The sequence below is a fragment of the Syngnathus acus genome, chromosome 22, assembly GCF_901709675.1.
Source record: "Syngnathus acus chromosome 22, fSynAcu1.2, whole genome shotgun sequence".
In the NCBI taxonomy this organism is placed as follows: Eukaryota; Metazoa; Chordata; class Actinopteri; order Syngnathiformes; family Syngnathidae; genus Syngnathus; species Syngnathus acus.
The window spans coordinates 4,108,685-4,128,227 of record NC_051106.1 but is presented as its reverse complement, the minus strand read 5'-3'; the positions used below and the strand labels follow the sequence as shown (position 1 = coordinate 4,128,227).

The following is a 19,543-nucleotide window of genomic DNA, read 5'->3' as shown; positions in this document are numbered from 1 at the left end:
TTAGAATATCTTTAAAATACCAAATCATTGTTAGAGGGACAAAACACGCCTGAGTTCGTCCAAGCCCCCCCCCCCCCCCCCCAAATTGTGTGGACCAGTCAAATCTTCCACACAAGGAAAAACGTCCACAATTTAAAAGGTTGCAATGTCAAAGGTTGTGCCACACAAAATATAGAAAGAATAGCTTGCACGCACGATTGCGCGCGCACACACACACAAGGCTGAAAAAACGTGATGAGAAATGTGGGGGAAAAAAAAAATAATCAAACCACTGTAAGACTTATGAAAGACAACTACGAAACAGACCCACTTTGTCCTTGGGACTGCAATAAAACTTGGCTATATAAATGTCAATTGTTCAACAAGAGCATGCACACTCTGTGAATATGAATGTGATATGGAAAGGGCAGACTGTAGCTTGGTAAGTCCCCCCTCCCAAAAAAGCAGCCTGGTGTGTGTGTGTGTGTGCGCGTGCGTGTGTGTGTGTGTGTGTGTGTGTGTGCGTGTGTGTGGTGTGTGTGTGTGTGTGTGTGTGTGTGTGTGTGTGTGTGTGTGTGTGTGTGTGTGTGTGTGTGTGTGTGTGTGTGTGTGTGTGTGTGTGTGTGTGTGTGTGTGTGTGTGTGTGTGTGTGTGTGTGTGTGTGTGTGAAGCGGGTGGCAATTACAAGGATACGCTTGCAGGTACACACACAAGCACCCGCTTGCAAATATCGAGTCAGACAGGTGGCTTTTGTTTTAAAATGACACCTTGCTGTTATTATTGGAGCATGTACAGAAAAACACATACAAAAATAAAATACAAGTTTTTTTTTTGTTTTCTTTTTCTCAAAAGCACACAGGGTGGGGATACTTAGGGTGTAAATGGTTTTGATATAGAGCTTACTGTGCTGTCAACTATACAATTTACCCGTTTCTTAAAGGAGCATAGACTAACTGAGGAGCGAGGAAAAGTAAAAGCGTGGAGGCATCGTGTCTGGAGGACAAGCAGTAATCAACACTATGTAGAAATGGGTTAAAATTCCAGAAGAGCAGGAAAAGGCAGATAGTGCATAAAAAGGTTCTCTTTTTCATTTCATTTAATTTTTTTTTTTTTTAACTTAATCAAGCTGCATTAAATACAGGCTGTTTGTACAGGACAATTGCACTTCACAAAAACAGAAATATACAAACGCACACAAGGAAATGTGAATCAAATTAATTACAGCAACGACAACAGAAAAAAAAAACCCTACCACATAAGCTGATTATTGAACCAAAAAAAAAAAAAAAAAGCCGTGTGGACTCATTTGTTATGTTTGATTTTAGAGGGAAGATTAGGATGGGTGAACAGAAAAGGGTGTGGGGGGGCGGCAAAGATGCTGGGTGGGGGATCCTGAACTCCAGAGTGGACTGGCGCTGCACTATCTCCACGTTTGTGTGCATGCAACTCCTCTTCCTCTTCTCCTCCTCCCATGAAATTCCCTTCTTAGAAACCAAAAGCTCAGAGTGACGGCAGGAGAGACTGCTGAGCTGGGCTGAGCTGCTGTGGGTCTTGAGAGGATGGTGGTTTGTAAACGCTATGCTGTGTTAGTGGTGCCACGCTGTGTTACCACATGTCATCTGTGGACGCAGAGTCCTTGACAAGAGGGGAGAGGAAGGACAACACCCTTCAGACTCGAGTCTCAATTCCATCAATATTCACATAGAAAAAAAATATATATACAAATAAAGATCCAGAAAAGAAATCTTTATCTGCGACAAGGCACCAACTTTTTCTTTTACCGGGGGAGAACAATTTTGAATAAGAAATGTACTGTACTGATTCATTTGCTTAAGTCTAACAACCAGCAAAGCTATGAAATATTTTTTGAAACAACTATTCAATCGATTATATTATATTATCTATTAATTGGCCCTTGAGGGCTACCAGCTGCACAGAAACACCACATTGGTGACCAATGCTAGCATTTGAAATCATTATTTTGCAGTAAAAATATGCCTCCAAGTTCTCAAAGAAGATATTCCTGTGAAAATTGTAGAAGTCTGTTTATGTACAGTACGTAATAACGTGATGGAAAATTAATATTTTATTCATAAATGTGGTTCTTGCTGAGCAAAAGCTATTCAAATTAAAAAACATAGCGTGTTAAATTGAAATTAAATTAATTGGGATTAATTATCAAGCCTCCCATTAGATGATTTTTTGTAATCAAGTCTCACCACTATTTTTTTTTTTTTATGAATGATGATGAATGGAAGTACCGACTGCAGATGTCTGTCCTTGCTGCTCGGTATACTACATGCCTTAAGCGACAATAATAAACGATGAATGGCATGTAAACCACAGCGTTACTTGAAAGTGAAGACAATCATTTTGCCGAGAGACACGTGCCAAAGGCTGGTTTATCTATTAGATTTTTTTTTCCTATTATATTTAATTAACCAAAGACAAAATAATTTTCAACTTTAACTTGAGTTAATAATAATAAATAATCATGGAATGTTGAGATGCGTGTGTACATGAGACAAAAAAAAAGGAAGGACGAGTGGAACATTAGCGCTTTAAGCGGCACTCAATGTTAAATACTTGGCTACTATCACATTTTATGGCAAGGAGCTGTTTGCGGAAAATGTAATGTGGGTAGGTTCAAAGCTTTTCCTCGAGAAGCATGATGACAAGATGGTGAGTTCTGAGATTGAAACCAACTACAGAGCCAACAAAAAATGGGTTTTTGCAAAGTTCTCTTAAATCCAAGGCAGGGCCAAGCAATCAATCCATCCACTCTGCTTTAGAAACCAGCACGGTGCTTTATGTTTTAAACCTTGAGCGTCTCTGTGAAAATTAAGACCTTCAAGTTACCAGTGCACTTTGCACTCCTCGTTTGTTTCAAATATCAAACTGAATAAGGACCACAAAGGGATCGGTTTGCTCAAATTAGATGAAAAACCCAATTCCAAAAAAGTGCACTTTTTAATCATTGAGCTGCCTTCTACACCAAACAACTGTGGAAATCAGCAAATATAAAGTTCACTTGATATACTTGGATAAAAGTGTTGTTATTTTCAAGCAAGGACATTACATTTGCTTCAAACACAAAGAGGCCGACCCTGCTTGAATTGAAATGTCATCACCACACGGTGATATGGAATCAAATATTGTTTATCGACCACCCAGGACAGAGAGAAACATAAGCAAATAAAATAAATTGGGGCACAATTATGAGAGGTCTGGGGGGGAAAAAGGAGAAAATTGAGAAGTATACTTTGTTGAGTCGAGCTCGGTAGGTACACTACCGTTCAAAAGTTTGGGGTCACAAAATTGTTTGGGTGACCCCAAACTTTTGAACGGTAGTGTAAATATTATTATAATAAAATATTATGAATTAAATATTATAAATTATATCTTATATTTGTATAAGATTATATATAATCTATGAATATAAGTATACATATATATTATAAGATTTTTTACACAGAAGATTATATATATAATCTATAAATAATTATCTAAATAAATATATACACTACCGTTCAAAAGTTTGGGGTCACCCAAACAATCTTCAGTCTTCACTTGAACTACTATGCTATGCAGCTACTGAGACTCAATGCACCTCCTTAGCATAAAGACAATATCTGCGCAAAATGTAAACAAGGACTTTGGACTTGATTTCATCACTCAATGTTCATATCAAATACAAGAGGCAAAATTTGTGTCATTCATTCAACAAAGTAACATCTTTGCAATGCCTCTGTTACAACTTATCGTTTTCAAGTGTCGCTTTCTCAAATCAGGAAAAATATGCCTATAACTTGACAACTATTGAACATCTTGAGAAAAACTGAATTTCATCATGTGACTATAGCTGTTATGATATTTTACTGGAAGGAGCAATGAATAAAGATGTAGTCCGAATCGCACAAGACCAAATGATTCGAAAAATAACTGATCTCGTCTCAGATGAGATTTTAAAAGTTGAAACATTGAAGTCGACCGGCATCCGAGTGATCGACCATAAAGGTGCCACCTGCATGCGCAAATGCATTTCACGTATTTGCTCTTCAATCTGCTTTAGGGATTATTGCACTTTTTTACATATTGAACATTGTAAATATAAGCAATTAACATGACGATTTTCTAGGTTTGTACATGAGACAGTTATCGTAATATTGATCTCCAGGTAATATTTTACATTTCACATCTATTATCAACACGATGGAAAAAAAAGGGTGACTTAACATGCACAAAGTTGGTTAATGTCTACGACCTCGCGTCAAAGGTCATGCGTACGTCAACCAAAGTCAAAGCCTCAATGTGTTAAAAGAGTTTTGGGGGGACAAACTGGGATACTTACTGTGTCATCGCTTCGGTAGGGGTTGAGTTTGTTGTATACCGCTTCAATAACACTTCGTCTGTAGAGGAAAAAATAATAATAATAAATCATGGAAAACAAATAATGAGTGAAGCCTCATGTTTATTCTAAGCATAAAAGGTCACCTACTTGCTTGCAAGCTCTCCTCCGGGAGGGAGGTTGGGGATGCTCTCTGACGCTAACGTCCTCATAACATGGACCAGGTCTGGTACGCCTTCCTCTCCCTGCTTTTTGAGGATGTCTGATGGAAAAAACAAATCGCAAGTAAGCTTCTGGACACGGAGGGAAGTCAAATTTAAATATTTGCAAATTAAAGGTAACAAATGATTTAAGACAATTTAGGTCTAATACGACTGGTTTGTGGACCGTATCACATTGGACCAGAAAATCTCTCAAAGTAGCATTCCTTCAATTTTTTTCCCATTTAGTCCCCGAAACAAACGAATTGCTAATGATTAATAAACAGCTAAAGCTGACGAATATTAACTTGTGTGCACAAGATATACGTCATTCTTTAAAACGCAGACATAGCCTATTTTACATATAATATTAAGTTGGCAGCTAGTTTAGGTTGATTACAATTCAACTAATTCAACAATCTGGACTCAAGCTCAAATTAAGTAGACATTTAAAAGGTCTTAAGAAATTGTCAGTAACACTAGCCTGAAGATTATAAGTTACCAATTATTCTTTTACCCTCTCAGTTGATGAAACCAAGCAGGTTTTTTTCAACTTGTGTTACCATGACAACTAATGGTGGGCTATTTTGGGGGTGGCATTTCAACAAGCCCCAAAAATTACACCTAGATTTAGCAGCAGGATATCAGCTTTGAGATACAAGTGACTCAACACTCCCAGTTCAAGGTTACCGTCACACGAAATAGAAAACAGAGAATCACAAGTCGTTCATTTAAAAACCATGGCTACTTCCTAAGGCTAAAGTAAACAATGGAAAACACTATTGACAGAACAGTTGATCGTCATCAATAGTGAGTTTTAGAAAACTAACATTTGAACACAAAGGGTGGAGCACACATTCAGAGCGATAAAAGGATACTCAGACATACTGCTGCCGGCACATTTGTTCAACTATTTACAAGGGGGGGGGGGGGGGGGGGGGGTGCTCAACTGCCCAGTCATAACAGGCTAAGTTCAGTGAGGCTAGAAAAATGGGTGTAAAGTATACTATAATGTATGATTTGTGGAGTATTTTGACAAATGCATTTCAGAGACATTAAGATACCTGGGAACAATTTTAAATTGGTACCAACAATATTGCAAAGAATTGTCTCCTATTTACAAGTGTTTCCAGGGAAGAACTGAAGAACTGAGGGCTTCAGGCTAAATGAAATTTGAATATGTCTTAACTGCACTCAATCCAAAGTATAAATAGAAAGGAACAATGTTTAAGTTGACATTGCAACTGAAGCACAAGTTAATTTCATACACCAAAACGTGTTTTCATCCACCAAGTAATTTGCCCTGCACATTCATTTCCTTCTTTCTTGTGCTCACCTTCTACTCTTGACTCCAGATACTTGTCCAACTCAGCCTCTCGTTTAACTGCTTCTGGAGAAACCTTTGGAGCTCCAGGGAAACAGATTAAAACAACACTCATATTGTCCCGACTCCCCTGTAATAGAAAGACAAAAGGCCAGAAAGATGAGACTCAATGCAAGAACAAACAGGGTGTATCTGTGGTCAACATGGCATACCTTGTACAGGCAAGTGTCAACAATTTCATTGCTGACTCTTTCAAGATCATCCGTGACTTCTAGCCTTGACCGGACAAAGTCGCAGAGTTCTTCATTGGCCATGACATCCCAGATGCCATCACAAGCAAGAATAATAAATTCATCATCTCCTTCGCATCTCTCGATTGCATAAACTTCAGGCTCGGGAGAGACTAGCTGCTCTGTCGGGCCTTTCCCATGCACACACTTGTAGTCGAAATCTCCGAGGGCCCGCGACACGGCCAGGGAGCCGTTAACTCGCTGTATCATGACCGAGCCACCGGCGTTCAGGATCCTCTCCTTCTCCAGAGGGTTGCTGGGTTTGTGATCCTGCGTGAAGAAGTGCACGGCGCCCCCACGGCTCAGGAGTCCCCGCGAATCGCCACAGTTAATAAAGTAGACGTGGCTCGGTGATATCATCACGGCCACCGCGGTGGAGCCGCTGCGGTCCACGCCGTGCTTTTTCTCCGAGATACTTCGCATGTGATCATCGATCTCCAAGAAACCTGTGCGGATGCCGTTCTTCACGCTTTCCACTGAGCCATCCTCTTGCAGAGCACTCTGGAAGTCTGAGTTGCTGGTGATATGTTCCAACAGGTGCTCGCAGCAGTACTTGGCTACCTGAGAGCCGGCGTGGCCATCATATACAGCAAAAAACGACCAGGGGTCGAGACCATGAGGCAAGCCTATTACTGCCGTGTGTGCGTCTTCCATCTCTACTCGCCAGCCCTGCATACTACTTAGCCCAAAGCGCAGGCTGTTACCCTCACCATGGGAATTGTACTTTTCCATCTTTGGTTTGTCCAGAAACGCCCCCATTGTGTCCCTCTTGAAACCTGTGGGAAGACATATGGCATGTGTTTTGATTTTCAAATCGAGCAGCATGGTGTCGAGAGGTAGCAGTATCTCATCTGAAAGTATTTGGACTTTGGAACAGGAGGGTCACTATTTTGTACAGTGGTGGACAAATTTACCAATAAAATGGCACAGACTTGAAATGCTAGTCTATTTGATGACTTGTACCAAGGTGCTCTTAAGCTCTGACGTGCTCAACGATCGTTCCTGAAATGTGTCTTTTCGTGGAGACATATGGTATTAACACATCTGTGTGGCAGAACTATTACTCTTACCACTTAATTTTTGATTCTAAAATCAAATAGAAAAGTCAGTCACGCTTCACAACTTTGCAGAAGACGATCGTGGGTAGTCTAACCCAAGACTTGTCTCCTTGGCAGCGCCAAACATATATTCACATTTGAAAGAAGCATGGGTCACATTTGAAAAAAATAAATCCAAATTGTACTGTTCACTTTGCATGGAAAAAAAAATCAAATACATATCACATGAGTGAATGTTACTTGTGTGTTTATGGTGCCAAAACAGCAGATGCATATTATATTTTCCAATAAGGAATGATGTTGCTTGAGAAACAAAAATCTCTTTCAATATCTAAACGTATTTGTTTCCATTGACTAGCAACTCGGAATTCAGACTGCATGCACTGCTCTAAAAATAGAAGGCCTGTGTACATATTTTGGCTACATATTAGGCACACTGTTAGTGTGGACTAAATTGAAACGCCCTTTCACCGCTGCCTGGCCAGGTTCAACTTGGAAAGTGCTGCAACGGCTTTACTCTGCGAATCAAATTTGGAATAAAACAACGTAACATATCTCGGACCTTTTTCGTGACCAACACAGCACGTTAGAAAGTCCATTTAAAAGTAGACGAAGCATTCGTCCGTTACTAGCATGCAGAGCTAACGCTCTGGCCAGTCGATAACTGCGATTACGGCAGATATCACGTCACCAACATTACAGTTATGGTGCGCTCGTTGCAATTATGAAACTACTGAGACTACTGTAGTGTAAAACAATTGCAGATTGATGAATGGCGTGCGTCAATTACGTAGCGCGTCTAAGATCGCGAAGCAAATAAACAAGCAACCTCACTGACTTGCGGGCCTTGACCCTTGTCCCGCACAGCTAACTTGTGCTAAGTATGCTACCATAGCGCGAGGCAAGGAGAGCTCTCGGCCTTGCTAACGAGGCTAGCTTTAGCCAAACGTTCGAGTTACCGGCTCAACGAGAGATATTTAATGACTTACCGAATGTCTAAAATAGTGGTTGACAGCAACAGATGCCGAGGCAGTGACCAAAGCTCGAAGCTACCGGTCGCAAATGATGGGAAATCTCACTTCCAGCGACGAAAGTGGTCTCTGGCTGGGCTCAGGCTTCGGGTTGGTTAGCCGACTAGCAAAGAGCAATCGTCACACAAGACCCAATGCATAGAAATGGCGCTAGAGCGGAGGTTTCTCTATGGGTACGACCTTGATGCGTTACATTCTCTCAGCAGGCGATCACGAGGATATATTAGCGTTTTTGTTTGGATTTGTGAAGCCAAGCCAGGGGGAAGCTGAAACGTCTGCCCCAGCCTCTCCACTTGACAGCTTGACAGCTTGCTAGCTACCGTTAGCTGTTGGTGAGTACAACACTCGGCGAAGACCCGGATGTTGCAGGTTGCCTTCGAAAACATGACATCATCCCTGAACACCGAAGACACGCTCACTCAGCGCGTAGGCTACCAGCCGCATCGGCTCAGCCGGATTTGCATCCATTGAAACGCTTTTTTTTTTTGGAGCGCCATTGACACTGTAATAAACGTTTCATACAGTAAATGCAAATTCGGTACAATATTTTGAAATAATGAAAAAGCGAGGGAAACGTTTGGAAGGAAAACACATTCAAGGAAGGAGGAATTGGGATGGGAGGAAAGAAGACAAATATTTTGCTTTTGCTTCCTCTGCAGTTTGACAAAACTGCGATGTTGAGCATGCAGTTTCCAGCTCCAAATAGTCTTTATGTGCTTTTTTTGTGTCTGTGATGTCTTTGATGGGGATGGACACAGGAATAAATGCTTAACGTCGCACGCACGGCACCATACTGTTATTTGGTGTTGCAATGGTGAATGAGGACGTTTTGTGAATTTACTATAATTGTAAAAAAAATAAGTAAAACTGTATGAGTATTCCTACTTTTGACCTAATCTGTATATGAATTCAAGTTATGTATCAAATATGGAAATTATTCGTTATAAAAATATTAGATGATGTAAAATACGTACAAAGCATTTAATTAATAGCATATTGAATTTCGCATGTAGGCAATTTAATATTCAAAATATTGGTAGCAGAATCGCAACTGAGATCAAGTAGCGTCTCTGAACAACCGGAAGTGGCGCAATATCCGTTCACGGCCGTAAACTTGTATAATGTTTAAACTTGTGCAGGAAGTCAGAGCGGATTAACAGCCGAGCTAAAACAACGCTATTTATTAACTGCACCGCTAGTACGTCTGTTGCAATGGATTGCTGTCTTATATCTGCGCTGTGGTACTTCATATTAGTTTATATAGTCATTCACTTGCTGGCATTCTTTTTTGCGGATGCAGACTTGACGTTACTGTGGGCAAGTTTGCTCGGACGCAAGTCAGGTGAGAACACCGACTTGGTCGCATTGTTTGACGGGTTGTGTCATTTGTGCGTTTTAAAATCCAATAAAGTCATAATATTGCCCTGTGACGTGTTCATGAGTATTTTTGGTTGTTTTTTAAAACAGAAGTGAAGTTGAAGGGTCAGGTGGTGTGGGTCACTGGTGCATCCAGTGGCATCGGAGAGGAACTCGCCTATCAGCTGGCTCGGTGTGGCTCACGCCTCATTCTGTCTGCTCGCCGTGAGGATGAGCTGAGGAGGGTGAAACGGCTATGCTTAGGTGAGATGAACCCCCTGCTAAATTTGACCAATATTTAGCTTAAAATCTGATTTCTGTGGTGGAGGGGGTGAAATGGTAGATTATTTTAAATCATCGCTAGTTCCAGTGATAATGTGACAACCCCACCAAGATTTACGTTCTTTGTCATCATCCAGAGTCCTCGTGCCTGAAGGATGAGGATATTCTTGTTCTTCCGCTGGATTTGTTGGAGAGGACCACCCATGAGGCCAAAACCCAAGCTGTAATTGAATACTTTGGACATGTAGGACCACTATTTTTCTTTTTAATTTAATTCTGTCATGCCTTCTCCCAGTTGTCTTTACACTACACCTGTCGCCTTCCAGATTGACATCCTGATAAACAATGGAGGCCGAAGCCAGCGTTCTTTGTTCTTGGAAACGAGTGTCGACGTTTTCAATGCTTTGATGGAGCTCAACTACCTGGGTACCGTGTCCCTCACCAAGCAGGTGTTACCTCACATGACGCAGCGCGGCACCGGCGCCATCGTGACCATCAGCAGCGTGCTGGGCCTCGCCGGGGCGCCTCTGGCGTCGGGATATGCTGCCAGCAAACATGCTCTTCAGGTGACCTTTACACACACGTCACATTTTACATTGTCCATGGAGGTTGAAAAACAAGGCTGTTATCTACCTCTTTTTTTTTTTTTTCTTCAGGGTTTTTTTAATTCCCTTCGAACTGAGCTCAATGACTACCCAAAGATACTCATCAGCACAGTGTGTCCAGGACCTGTGCAATCATTCATAACACAAAATGCCTTCACTGAAGATTTGCACAAGGTAAAAAAAAATATATATATATATATCGGGATTTGTTTTTTTTTTTTTATTCTACTAACTAGTGTGCATTGTTCAGGGTGTGGCTTCATCTGCTGACCAGGGGCACAAGATGCCCACTAGTCGCTGTGTGTCTTTAATACTGGCGGGAATTGCCAATGATGTCAAGGAAATGTGGATTGCGCAGCAACCCTTCCTGGCTTTCTACTATGCCTGGCAGTACGCCCCCACCTTCGCTTGGTTCATCACAAACATCCTGAGCAAGAGAAGGGTACAAAATTTCAAGTCTGGGCTGGTAAGAGTATACAATATCAACATTATGTTGACTCTGTCTCTTTTTGAACCTAGCTAAATATTTCCCTTATCCCCTTAAATCTAATGCCCTGTACGCCTCAAAATCTGAGTCTGTTTACTTGTGTTAAAAGACCTGAAAATCATGAAAGGATTAGCTTGCTGCTCCTGTGCGCTGTTTCAGTTTTTACAGGTGACCTTGTATGATCAAAACCAAGAATGGATCATTTTTTCTCGGCAGGAACAGAAATTCTTAGAATAGGCCTTTATAGCTAATTCTCTTCAAAAAGGTGGACGACACCTCCCCAACCTCCTGCCAACTACACACTGATTGGCCAGAGTGTCTGGTGGCCTCTGCTGGGCAGATGTTCATACACGTTCATATATGTTTACACATAGTTGTAGCAAACTAAAATATACAAGTAATGTGCCAATCAAACAATGAATACAGTTTTGGGACTCTTTGTATGTATTGACCTTGAGTCTTATTTGTCTTCTCCAGGATGCAGACTTGGCCTACTTCACCAAGCCGAAGAGCTCATAAAAAATGGCTTCTGTACAGCGATCCTTTTTGTGTGCAGTGAACGATCAGCTTCTTGCAAGTCGTTTTATTATATACATATAAAAATGAGCAATATGTACAGGACTATGATGATTGTTGAAATATTTTGTAAACAAGTGAACTGTAAACAAATAAATTGCACTCAACGCGTACAGCATGATATACCAAAGGCACATCCTTGATCTCTTGACAAAATAATTCTGTTTCCCTTTTTAAGCAGAAAAGGTGGGGTCATTATTTGAATGGTGTAATGAATCAACATTTTAAGAGTCCTGTGTCATGTATCTGTTGTAAATTAGCTGATGTGTCAGTCCTAATGTGAGTTTTCTATCTTGATCCGTCTTTCTCCGTGGTACTGGACTAAAGCACCATGATAAATAAATGCAAATATTTAAAAAAACCAACCAAATTGTCAACGTTCCGTCATTCTGGTTTAAAAGGATCCCTGCTGTATCTTCTTGCTTCCTCATTGGTAAGACATGAAACCTTGTGGTGGAGTGAAAAGGAAAAAAAAGCAACCTATCTCTGTTGTCAGAGGCAAGGGAAGTGAAGGGGTGCTGATGAGTAAATGGGGTACCCCAGAGGCGGGTCTGCCGCCTGGACAGTCAGGTTCCTCAACATGAAGGGGTGAGCCTGGATGCTGTAGCGCTCCTCATCGTCATTAGTGGCGTACAGGAGCTCCCAGGACAGGTTGGCCCACTGGCCTCGCACCCCCTCCCCGTTCAGTCGTCCCACCTGCACCAACTGCTCTTGCAAGGACAGTACTCGCCCAGTGTACGTACCCTGTGGATGACAACAATCGCAACTCGAATGACTTGCATAGTGTCACGGCAGTAATGAGGAAGCTGTGTGCTTACCATAGAGAGGTCATGACCTAATGAGAAGAGAAATGGCTTCTCCTGAAGGACACTGTCATGCCAGCCTTTCTCAGACACCAATCCAATGTACCAGTCCCTTTCATATTCCTCCAAGGCACTGAACATATCCTCAGGGGACTCCATAGGCCCGAGACTGGCTTGATCAAACAGGAGCTTGAAACTAAACCTGATGCAAATCATACAACAGAATGATGACGGGAAGAAAATAAACAGCAGGCTTTTTTTTTTTCTTCTTACCTGAAAGCCCTCAGTGCGAGCTGATAAAGTTCTTTGCTGGTGGAGAGCCACTCGAGGCCCTCCGTCCACGGTACGTCTCCACAGTAAAGTCTGTAGATGTAACTGGGGCTGGTGAAGGCCGACTCGGCGCCGAGAGCCACGAGACATGAAAGTGCCACCTGGGCGTGGAGGTCCTTCAAGGTTTCGTCTTCCTTCAGAGCTTTGGTCATGTCCTCGGAGGTGTCGCTCTGCACAACAGGTCCGAACCGGCTCAGGGCAAACCTGAACCAGTCCTCGGGGAATAACGGCCTGAGCTGCAGCAGCCTGCTCGGTAACAACGGCGCCGTCCTCCAGCCCGTCGGTAAGTTGAATACCTCGGACTGGGGGCAGCTGAACGTCAGCTGGCGCAGCGAGCCGGGACTCTCTTTGAAGATCTCCGGGTTGTGACCTTTGTCGACCGCTGGCATCCCGATGCCCAGTCCCAAAGGCTGTAATGGCTGCAGGGCAGAGAGTGCCATGTTTTCAAACAGACTGTCCATCTCGACAGACCCCGGAAGAGAAGCTCCTGTCTGCAGCATTGTGTGTCCAGACTGGGCTTCCGCTGTTACCAAGGCAACCGTCCGCCTGGCCGGTTGAGGTCCAAAAAGGTCATCCTCATCCGACCAGTCGCCGAACGATGTCATGCTGGAGCTGTCCTGCCTGAATCTTAGGGAAGACACCTTGGATTCCACCACGATAGCCTCGGGCGGTTGGCTGCACGCAGTCTGTGCCTGCTGGGAAGATTGCGACTTTCGACCGCCGATTCCCGTCCCTTCGTCGCAGCTCCACAGAGAACCTTTATGTTTCTTTACACAATAACGCAGGAGCAGCCACACCAAGGCTTTCAGAAAGTCATCCTGAAGCTTCCTCAGGTTGTCGTGCGAGTCAATGATGCCCGAGAGGACGTTGCGGGCGTCCGAGTAGACGCGCACCGCCAGAGCTGCGCAAGGTGTGAGAGAGTTGGCCCAGTGCAGGTTCAAACCCTGGGTCAAACCGAGACGCTCCGGTCGCTCGAACGCGGCCTCGAAAACCTCATCCACCCTACGTGCTTCTACCGTGTGGCATGATGTCTCCTGGAGCTCCAAACCCTGAGAAAACAAATGTCATTTGGTATACATGTTATGCTTGCTTTTTTTTGGTGTATCTTCAAATATGTTTAAATCATGTGAAGGTAGTAAAACAAAACCATCATAATCATTCAGCTTTACTAAGCGAAAAGCAGGCTCTGCAATCAGTCCACTGACTTGGTCACCAAAAGAATATTAAATCTCTGGCTTCAGAAGGTCGGAAAATGACTTCAGAGAAAGGGTGGGCAAAAAAATGTTGCATCACTCATAGACTTCAAGCACTCATTACTTATTGAAAACATTTTTTAACATATTTTCAAAAATGATGAGTTTCAATGATGTCACCTTGTCCAAACACTTTCAAGCCCTTGAAAATAGAAGTACTCGGCATAGTGGTAATGCTTCCTGGTTAATGTCATATTTTTGACAAAGTGCTTAATATTCAACCCCGCAAGGCTACACTTTTATTTCAAAGTTCACTTGTGTTAGTGTATTATTTTGTAAAAGTATTCTCGATCTAACTGTATCAGAGATCCAAACAAAGCAGAAAGTGTACCTTAATATTGACGGTGCAGTAGCCATATCCTCTCTCCAAAATCATGATCCAAACCATGCGGTCCTGAAAGCGGCCAAGAAAGTGAGTGCCTGGTGCTAAAGAACCTGCGAGAAGGGGAGACCATCAACACAATTGAACAAAGCAAGGAACCAAAAGCCAAGCCACAACAGACACTTAGTCTATGTATTTTTGTACTTAATAAGGTAGCAAAAATATTTGAATCATCGCAAATAGCAAATGATCATTACATTTCAATTCCTTTGTGCAGAGTACCTGTTACGATAGTCATTTTAGTCATAGTCAAAAGGCTAAATGTCCAACTTGGACAAAAACAGCACTTACCCTGAGCACGTCTTTTTGCATTTTATAAAATGCACTCCAACTGATAATAACTTAATTGTCAGTCAAACCTGTGTTTCTAAAACATTTTCTGGCACTCACTGAGCAAATGTCAACAATGAATAATTCATTGGATGTTTTCTTTTCTCCTTAAATAGGAGGCATGTATGAGAACTAACCCAGAGAGCCTCTTGCAAAGGCCGTCTTCAGGGCAGAAGCAAGACTTCCGCTCATTTGCTGGTAGAAGATGGAGTCCGGGCACGGGCAGGCGGTACCTACGGGCCCCGGCCAACTGCGCTGAGGCCTGGGGAAGCCCACCAGGAAGATGGGTAGCGTGAAGAGGGGGAGCAGGGGGGCGGAGAGTAGGGCAGACAGGGTCACCACCGCCAACAGCAGCGGGCAGAGGGAGGCGTTGAGTGCCAGGAGGGTCCCGGCTGACTGACGCCGCTGCTTCTTCTCGGTCCACGATGTCACCAACACAGTGAGGGTGAACTTTAACTTGGCCAAGAACTGGGTCAGTCGATCCATCAGGAGGCCAACCTATGGAGATAGCATACGATCAGTGGAGGTGTACAGTGATCGCTCTTCTTAGTTATCTACAGTAATTATTTAGAGCTGGTATTTATTTTCAGGGGAAAATATTGGTGTCAAAATTAAGAAGAAAAAAAAAAACTTTGTTGAAATGTATTTAAGCATTTGCTAACTGAACAACTTTTCACATTTACAAAAGGTCATTTTTAATCTAAGACAATAGACATTTTTGTTTTACAAATTTATTTCAAGGCCAAATCCACCCACCACTAGTATTAGTTGTACCAAGTCGTAAAAAATATTTTGTCCTCACCAGTAGAAGTTGAATCCCAGTGCCGAGGCTGTCCCAGCCAGGCAGCCTGTTGTTTCCAGCTGCAAGACGCACAATGATGACCACGACCACTTGCAGTAATGCGTCCTCTGAGCTCTGCCATGCCTGCAAGCGACCACGCAGCAAATATGTCGATCAGACGTACTGAAGCAAACAGAAATTGCTTTGTGTGGAAGAAATGGAATTCTTTACACTTTTCCTTTGAGCAACATATCATTCGAAATGGGGAAAAACGTCAATAAAGGAAGAAAGATTCTATTGTTTTTGTGCGCCTACCACTCTGAAGGCTCTTGTGAAGCCCACACTGAGAGGAACCCCATGGAGCTGCTGCAGGGATTTGTCCATTGACAGGAAAGCAATCAATGCAAATGGAGACACTGTGAACACACACATATAAATGGTTACACACACACAGTGCTGTTCATTCCCTAGTTGCACTTTGGAGAACAGTGGATGCAAGACATATGAGCTCACCAAGATAAAGGAGGACTCTTCTGATGGCCGCTGCAATGAATAAGCCTCTATTCTTCTGTTTGTACGTCTGCACGCTGGACATCCCTTTGGGGTACACCGGATTGAGGAATAAGCCGGCACACACATAGGCCCCCTGGATCTCTCGGAGAAGCCAGCAGAGGGAGAAGAGGACCAGGAGGAGGTAGCTGACAGGAGCTTGGGGCCCCTTGACAAAACTGTGCGACTGAGGCGCATTGTCAAAGTGATGCAACAGGCCAGCTTCTGCCAAGGCGGCCAACAAGAGGCTTGCATACAATAACACCTCCCTGCAGCCCAGTTTCCAGCCAAAGGTGTTGGAAAGAGGCCGCGGCGTTGACCTGCCTCTGCGCAGGCCGTAGTCCTTGCACTCGGGCCTGGGAGCATGGCAGAGGGCGCCGACCTGGCTGAGGTCCAAGCTCAATAGGAATCCCATCGCTGTGGAGAAGAGGACGACTCCCAGCGTCGATGGGATGAAATAGTTGGACACAGCGACGCCAGAAGAAACGGCAAACATCAAAAGCAACCTATGGGGGAGCGCACATAAAAACACACAGAGGTAAGTAAAGGCGATGATAACTACCGCCTTGGCTGTTTGAAGTTTTACAATTACTGTAACCGTGCTATCAATAACTCGGTACGACACATCACATTTCAAGACAAACCTGAAGTTACTGGACATGGGGGAGCCTCCTAATCCAAACACAAGCACCTGCTCCATGCCCCAGAGGAACAAGGCATCCAGGGGCGGTAGTATTCCCAGTGCCCACAGCAGAGGTAGGAAGAGGAAAAGAACATGAAGAACCTGGCTGGCAAGTTGGAGCTCTGGAACTGGGCCAGAGAACCTAAAAACAATCAAGTCCAATAAAATGTCACGAATGAATGCGACGGAGTCAATGCAATTAGCTCGTCCAGGTTACGTACCTGTCAGTCAAGTCCACAACAATGAAAATGAAAATGTAGAGGGGTCGGGTGAGTGGGGTAATCTCATAAGTGTCCTGCGCCTGGAAAGTAGCAGTCTCTGTGGCTGTATTCACAACCAGGGAATACTCCGCTATGCACACAGTCACCCAACTTAGAACAAAGACGACTAGCGACACACCTATGCTGCCGTACAGAGCGGTCAGTCTGCCAAGGAGGACGTACCATGTACCAAAACCACAAAGCAGCCCAGCCAGTACCGTATGCACAATCACATTCAGCCCAAATCTCTTCCCGGGGGCAATGAAGCGGACCGTCTCTGGGCTGACGCAGTGAGTAAACTCCATTTCCTCTTCATCCACTAGAGTGTTGGGCGCCCCGAGTCTCTCCACGTCACCGCTCCGTCGTCCGGCATACAACGCCACAGCCTGGACGCCAGCCGCCGCTGCAAACATCAGCGCGCCGGAGAGCACGGCAGCGTGCAGCTCCTGGAGAAGCTGCAACTGGCAGAGGAGTGTGCCAACGCCTCCGAAAAGCCATGGTGTCAGGAAAAGGACGGCCTGATTGACGTAGACGTACGGCGGAGCGCAGTAGCCCAACTTGAAGCGCGGGCCCCCCAACACCGTTTGGGGGAAGCGCTTCCAGAAGAACTCCTGCTTGTACTCATTGAGAAGGGGCACATCTGGCCCCATTCTGACCATTCCCGAAAGGGCGGTAGGTCATCTCCATGCAGACGAAAAAGCATTTCCAGTCATCTTTCCCGTGTTAGGAGGCGGCGATGATTCACACCTTCGAGACAAAGGACACATAGGTACAATCATCTGTTAATCGCAGGAGATATTTTCCAGACCAACTTGCAATCGCTCATCATCTGTAGCATGGTTAAACTAGAGCTGGACAATTTTACAGTATTGTAAAAGCATATTTTTGTAATGATACAAATTAGTAGTGCAAGAGAATTATGTCCCTAATGGCATAAAAAAGGGTTTCTTGGTCTTAACAAAGGGTAAGATTATCCTGTGTATTCGTTATTGTTTAAGTATGTGACATTTTTTGTTTGATGATGTCATGTTCTTATGCACTTTTGCTCATTAAAGGTTAGAAAACTGATGTAATCTGGATAGCAACAGACACGGAATTGGTAAACACAACACACCAGCAACAGAGGTACAGATGCGTCAACGTGTCCAAACAAAGTTAGCAACAAGCATTTAGACAAAACTTCTTTTAAACAAAGCTGATTGATTTCTGTCTCCTTTGTGTGTTTCCTAGTCTGTTTTGTTAGCTTTCTTCTTAGCCAGCCTCCACAAACGCTGAGCAGTAGCTTGATGTTACTGACATATATTGCGGCGAACTGTCGAGTTACAATGTCGCAAGTGCGATGTTAATCTTACCGTGAACCTAAAAATCCACCGAAGCGAAACTTTATGTGGTACTCAGCAGAATTGGTGATAATGTCGACAAAATTGCGGATATCCTGAGAATTAGCCGCTAGCCTAGCGTAACAAAGCCAAGCAACACCGACAATAATGCACGCACAAGCTACGAGCCAATGAGCGTGAAGGTAAGGATGCTTCTAGCTCTCTGATTGGATATTAGCGCACATAGCCCCGCCTCTTACACGTCCACCGCCGCATCAGCGGATGTTTTTATACTGATAAAAAGTAATGACTGTGTGTGTGTGGAACATAAATCTGTGCAAAAAGTCTATCATGTTGTCTCCTGTATGAGTTTTGCGAAATATACAATTTTAAGGGGAATTTCAATCAATTATTTTACCTACTCATGTCAACAACAAAAAAGCAATGGTGTCCTAGTGTTCAGCATCTCTGCCTTGAAGTTGAGAGGTTCCGTGTTTGAATCTTGGCTTTGGCCTTCCGATGAGCTTGTCTTCCACGTGCTTGCTTTTTTCCTTTCCCACAGGAGACTGTATTTTTCCACCTTCAAAACTGCAAAAATGAATTATTTTCATCAATATGTGCCCTGCGATTGACTGGCGACCAGTCCAGGGTGGACCCCGCCCTTGCCCAAAAGTAGATTTTACATGAAATAAACATAATTACCACCTGGTTATCAAGACAAAGAGGTAAGCGGCATCACATAGGATTGCTTTATTGCAACAATGAAAGCCGCACCCCATCTTCACATTTATAATTATTGCACATCCTTATCCTGAATAATTGATCAACATAGCATCCTTAATATCTAAGAGAGCACATTAAGATATTCCAGACTGACTATAATGCGCTTACTTGACCCCAAAAGTGACATGCCAGAAATATTGTCATTTTCTTAATCCTTGTTTTATCTCAAAAGGAGGATCATGAAGTGATCAACTAAATGGCCACAATATCAACATAAAGAAAGACAATAATCTGGAGGAAAGGAGATTAAACTGCTGTTGTTATTCGCTATTGTGCTTAAAGGGATAAGGGTGTCCACAAGAGACTATTTTTTTAGTATCATCTTCAAAAAAAAAGTAATTTCTATATTTTTTGTAGGACAAAATAATGCATAACAAGCAAAAACCTTGTTTGTCCTGATAACAAGTATTGTAGCCTATAATCCATCCCAGTGCACCATTTGTTGGAAATGATTGCTGTTTTTTTCCCTACAGCTGCTTTAATAATGATGTAAGAATCACTCGGAACAATAAGATGGATCTTTCAGAGCATAATC

At 43.2% G+C, this 19,543-nt stretch overlaps 3 protein-coding genes across 3 annotated transcripts; 1 reads left to right on the top strand and 2 right to left on the bottom strand.

Annotated features, from left to right (window-relative positions):
* Nucleotides 1–822: 822 nt before the first annotated feature.
* Nucleotides 823–8,585, bottom strand: ppm1aa (protein phosphatase, Mg2+/Mn2+ dependent, 1Aa). Its single transcript, XM_037240867.1, has 6 exons — nucleotides 8,189–8,585; nucleotides 6,064–6,917; nucleotides 5,864–5,981; nucleotides 4,478–4,589; nucleotides 4,331–4,388; nucleotides 823–1,614 (listed from the first exon to the last, which is right to left on the bottom strand). Exons 2-6 carry the CDS (start codon nucleotides 6,898–6,900, stop codon nucleotides 1,585–1,587), a joined length of 1,155 nt encoding a protein of 384 aa, XP_037096762.1. The 5' UTR covers nucleotides 6,901–6,917; nucleotides 8,189–8,585; the 3' UTR covers nucleotides 823–1,584.
* Nucleotides 8,586–9,325: 740 nt separating this feature from the next.
* On the top strand, nucleotides 9,326–11,886 carry dhrs7 (dehydrogenase/reductase (SDR family) member 7). The gene is made up of 7 exons (XM_037241609.1): nucleotides 9,326–9,572; nucleotides 9,698–9,850; nucleotides 10,006–10,112; nucleotides 10,195–10,434; nucleotides 10,525–10,647; nucleotides 10,724–10,939; nucleotides 11,438–11,886. The coding sequence occupies exons 1-7, from the start codon at nucleotides 9,443–9,445 to the stop codon at nucleotides 11,477–11,479; spliced, it is 1,011 nt and encodes a 336-aa protein (XP_037097504.1). The 5' UTR covers nucleotides 9,326–9,442; the 3' UTR covers nucleotides 11,480–11,886.
* pcnx4 (pecanex 4) lies at nucleotides 11,529–18,400 on the bottom strand. The gene is made up of 11 exons (XM_037241608.1): nucleotides 18,259–18,400; nucleotides 16,868–17,653; nucleotides 16,609–16,788; nucleotides 15,929–16,470; nucleotides 15,731–15,831; nucleotides 15,437–15,559; nucleotides 14,772–15,132; nucleotides 14,254–14,357; nucleotides 12,613–13,718; nucleotides 12,355–12,541; nucleotides 11,529–12,280 (listed from the first exon to the last, which is right to left on the bottom strand). Exons 2-11 carry the CDS (start codon nucleotides 17,563–17,565, stop codon nucleotides 12,029–12,031), a joined length of 3,654 nt encoding a protein of 1,217 aa, XP_037097503.1. The 5' UTR covers nucleotides 17,566–17,653; nucleotides 18,259–18,400; the 3' UTR covers nucleotides 11,529–12,028.
* Between the last annotated feature and the right edge of the window lie 1,143 nt (nucleotides 18,401–19,543).

Coding starts and splice junctions, on each gene's coding strand:
- ppm1aa (XM_037240867.1), bottom strand. CDS start 6,900: ATGGGGGCGTTTCTGGACAAACCAAAGATGGAAAAGTACAATTCCCAT. Junction 4,590..5,863: donor TCTGGAGTCAAGAGTAGAAG/GTGAGCACAAGA, acceptor TTTTTCCATCAG/ACATCCTCAAAAAGCAGGGA. Junction 4,389..4,477: donor GGAGGAGAGCTTGCAAGCAA/GTAGGTGACCTT, acceptor TTTCCTCTACAG/ACGAAGTGTTATTGAAGCGG.
- dhrs7 (XM_037241609.1), top strand. CDS start 9,443: ATGGATTGCTGTCTTATATCTGCGCTGTGGTACTTCATATTAGTTTAT. Junction 10,113..10,194: donor TAATTGAATACTTTGGACAT/GTAGGACCACTA, acceptor GTCGCCTTCCAG/ATTGACATCCTGATAAACAA. Junction 10,648..10,723: donor TCACTGAAGATTTGCACAAG/GTAAAAAAAAAT, acceptor TGCATTGTTCAG/GGTGTGGCTTCATCTGCTGA.
- pcnx4 (XM_037241608.1), bottom strand. CDS start 17,565: ATGGTCAGAATGGGGCCAGATGTGCCCCTTCTCAATGAGTACAAGCAG. Junction 12,542..12,612: donor CTCGCACTGAGGGCTTTCAG/GTAAGAAGAAAA, acceptor GATTTGCATCAG/GTTTAGTTTCAAGCTCCTGT. Junction 12,281..12,354: donor TAGGTCATGACCTCTCTATG/GTAAGCACACAG, acceptor TGTCATCCACAG/GGTACGTACACTGGGCGAGT.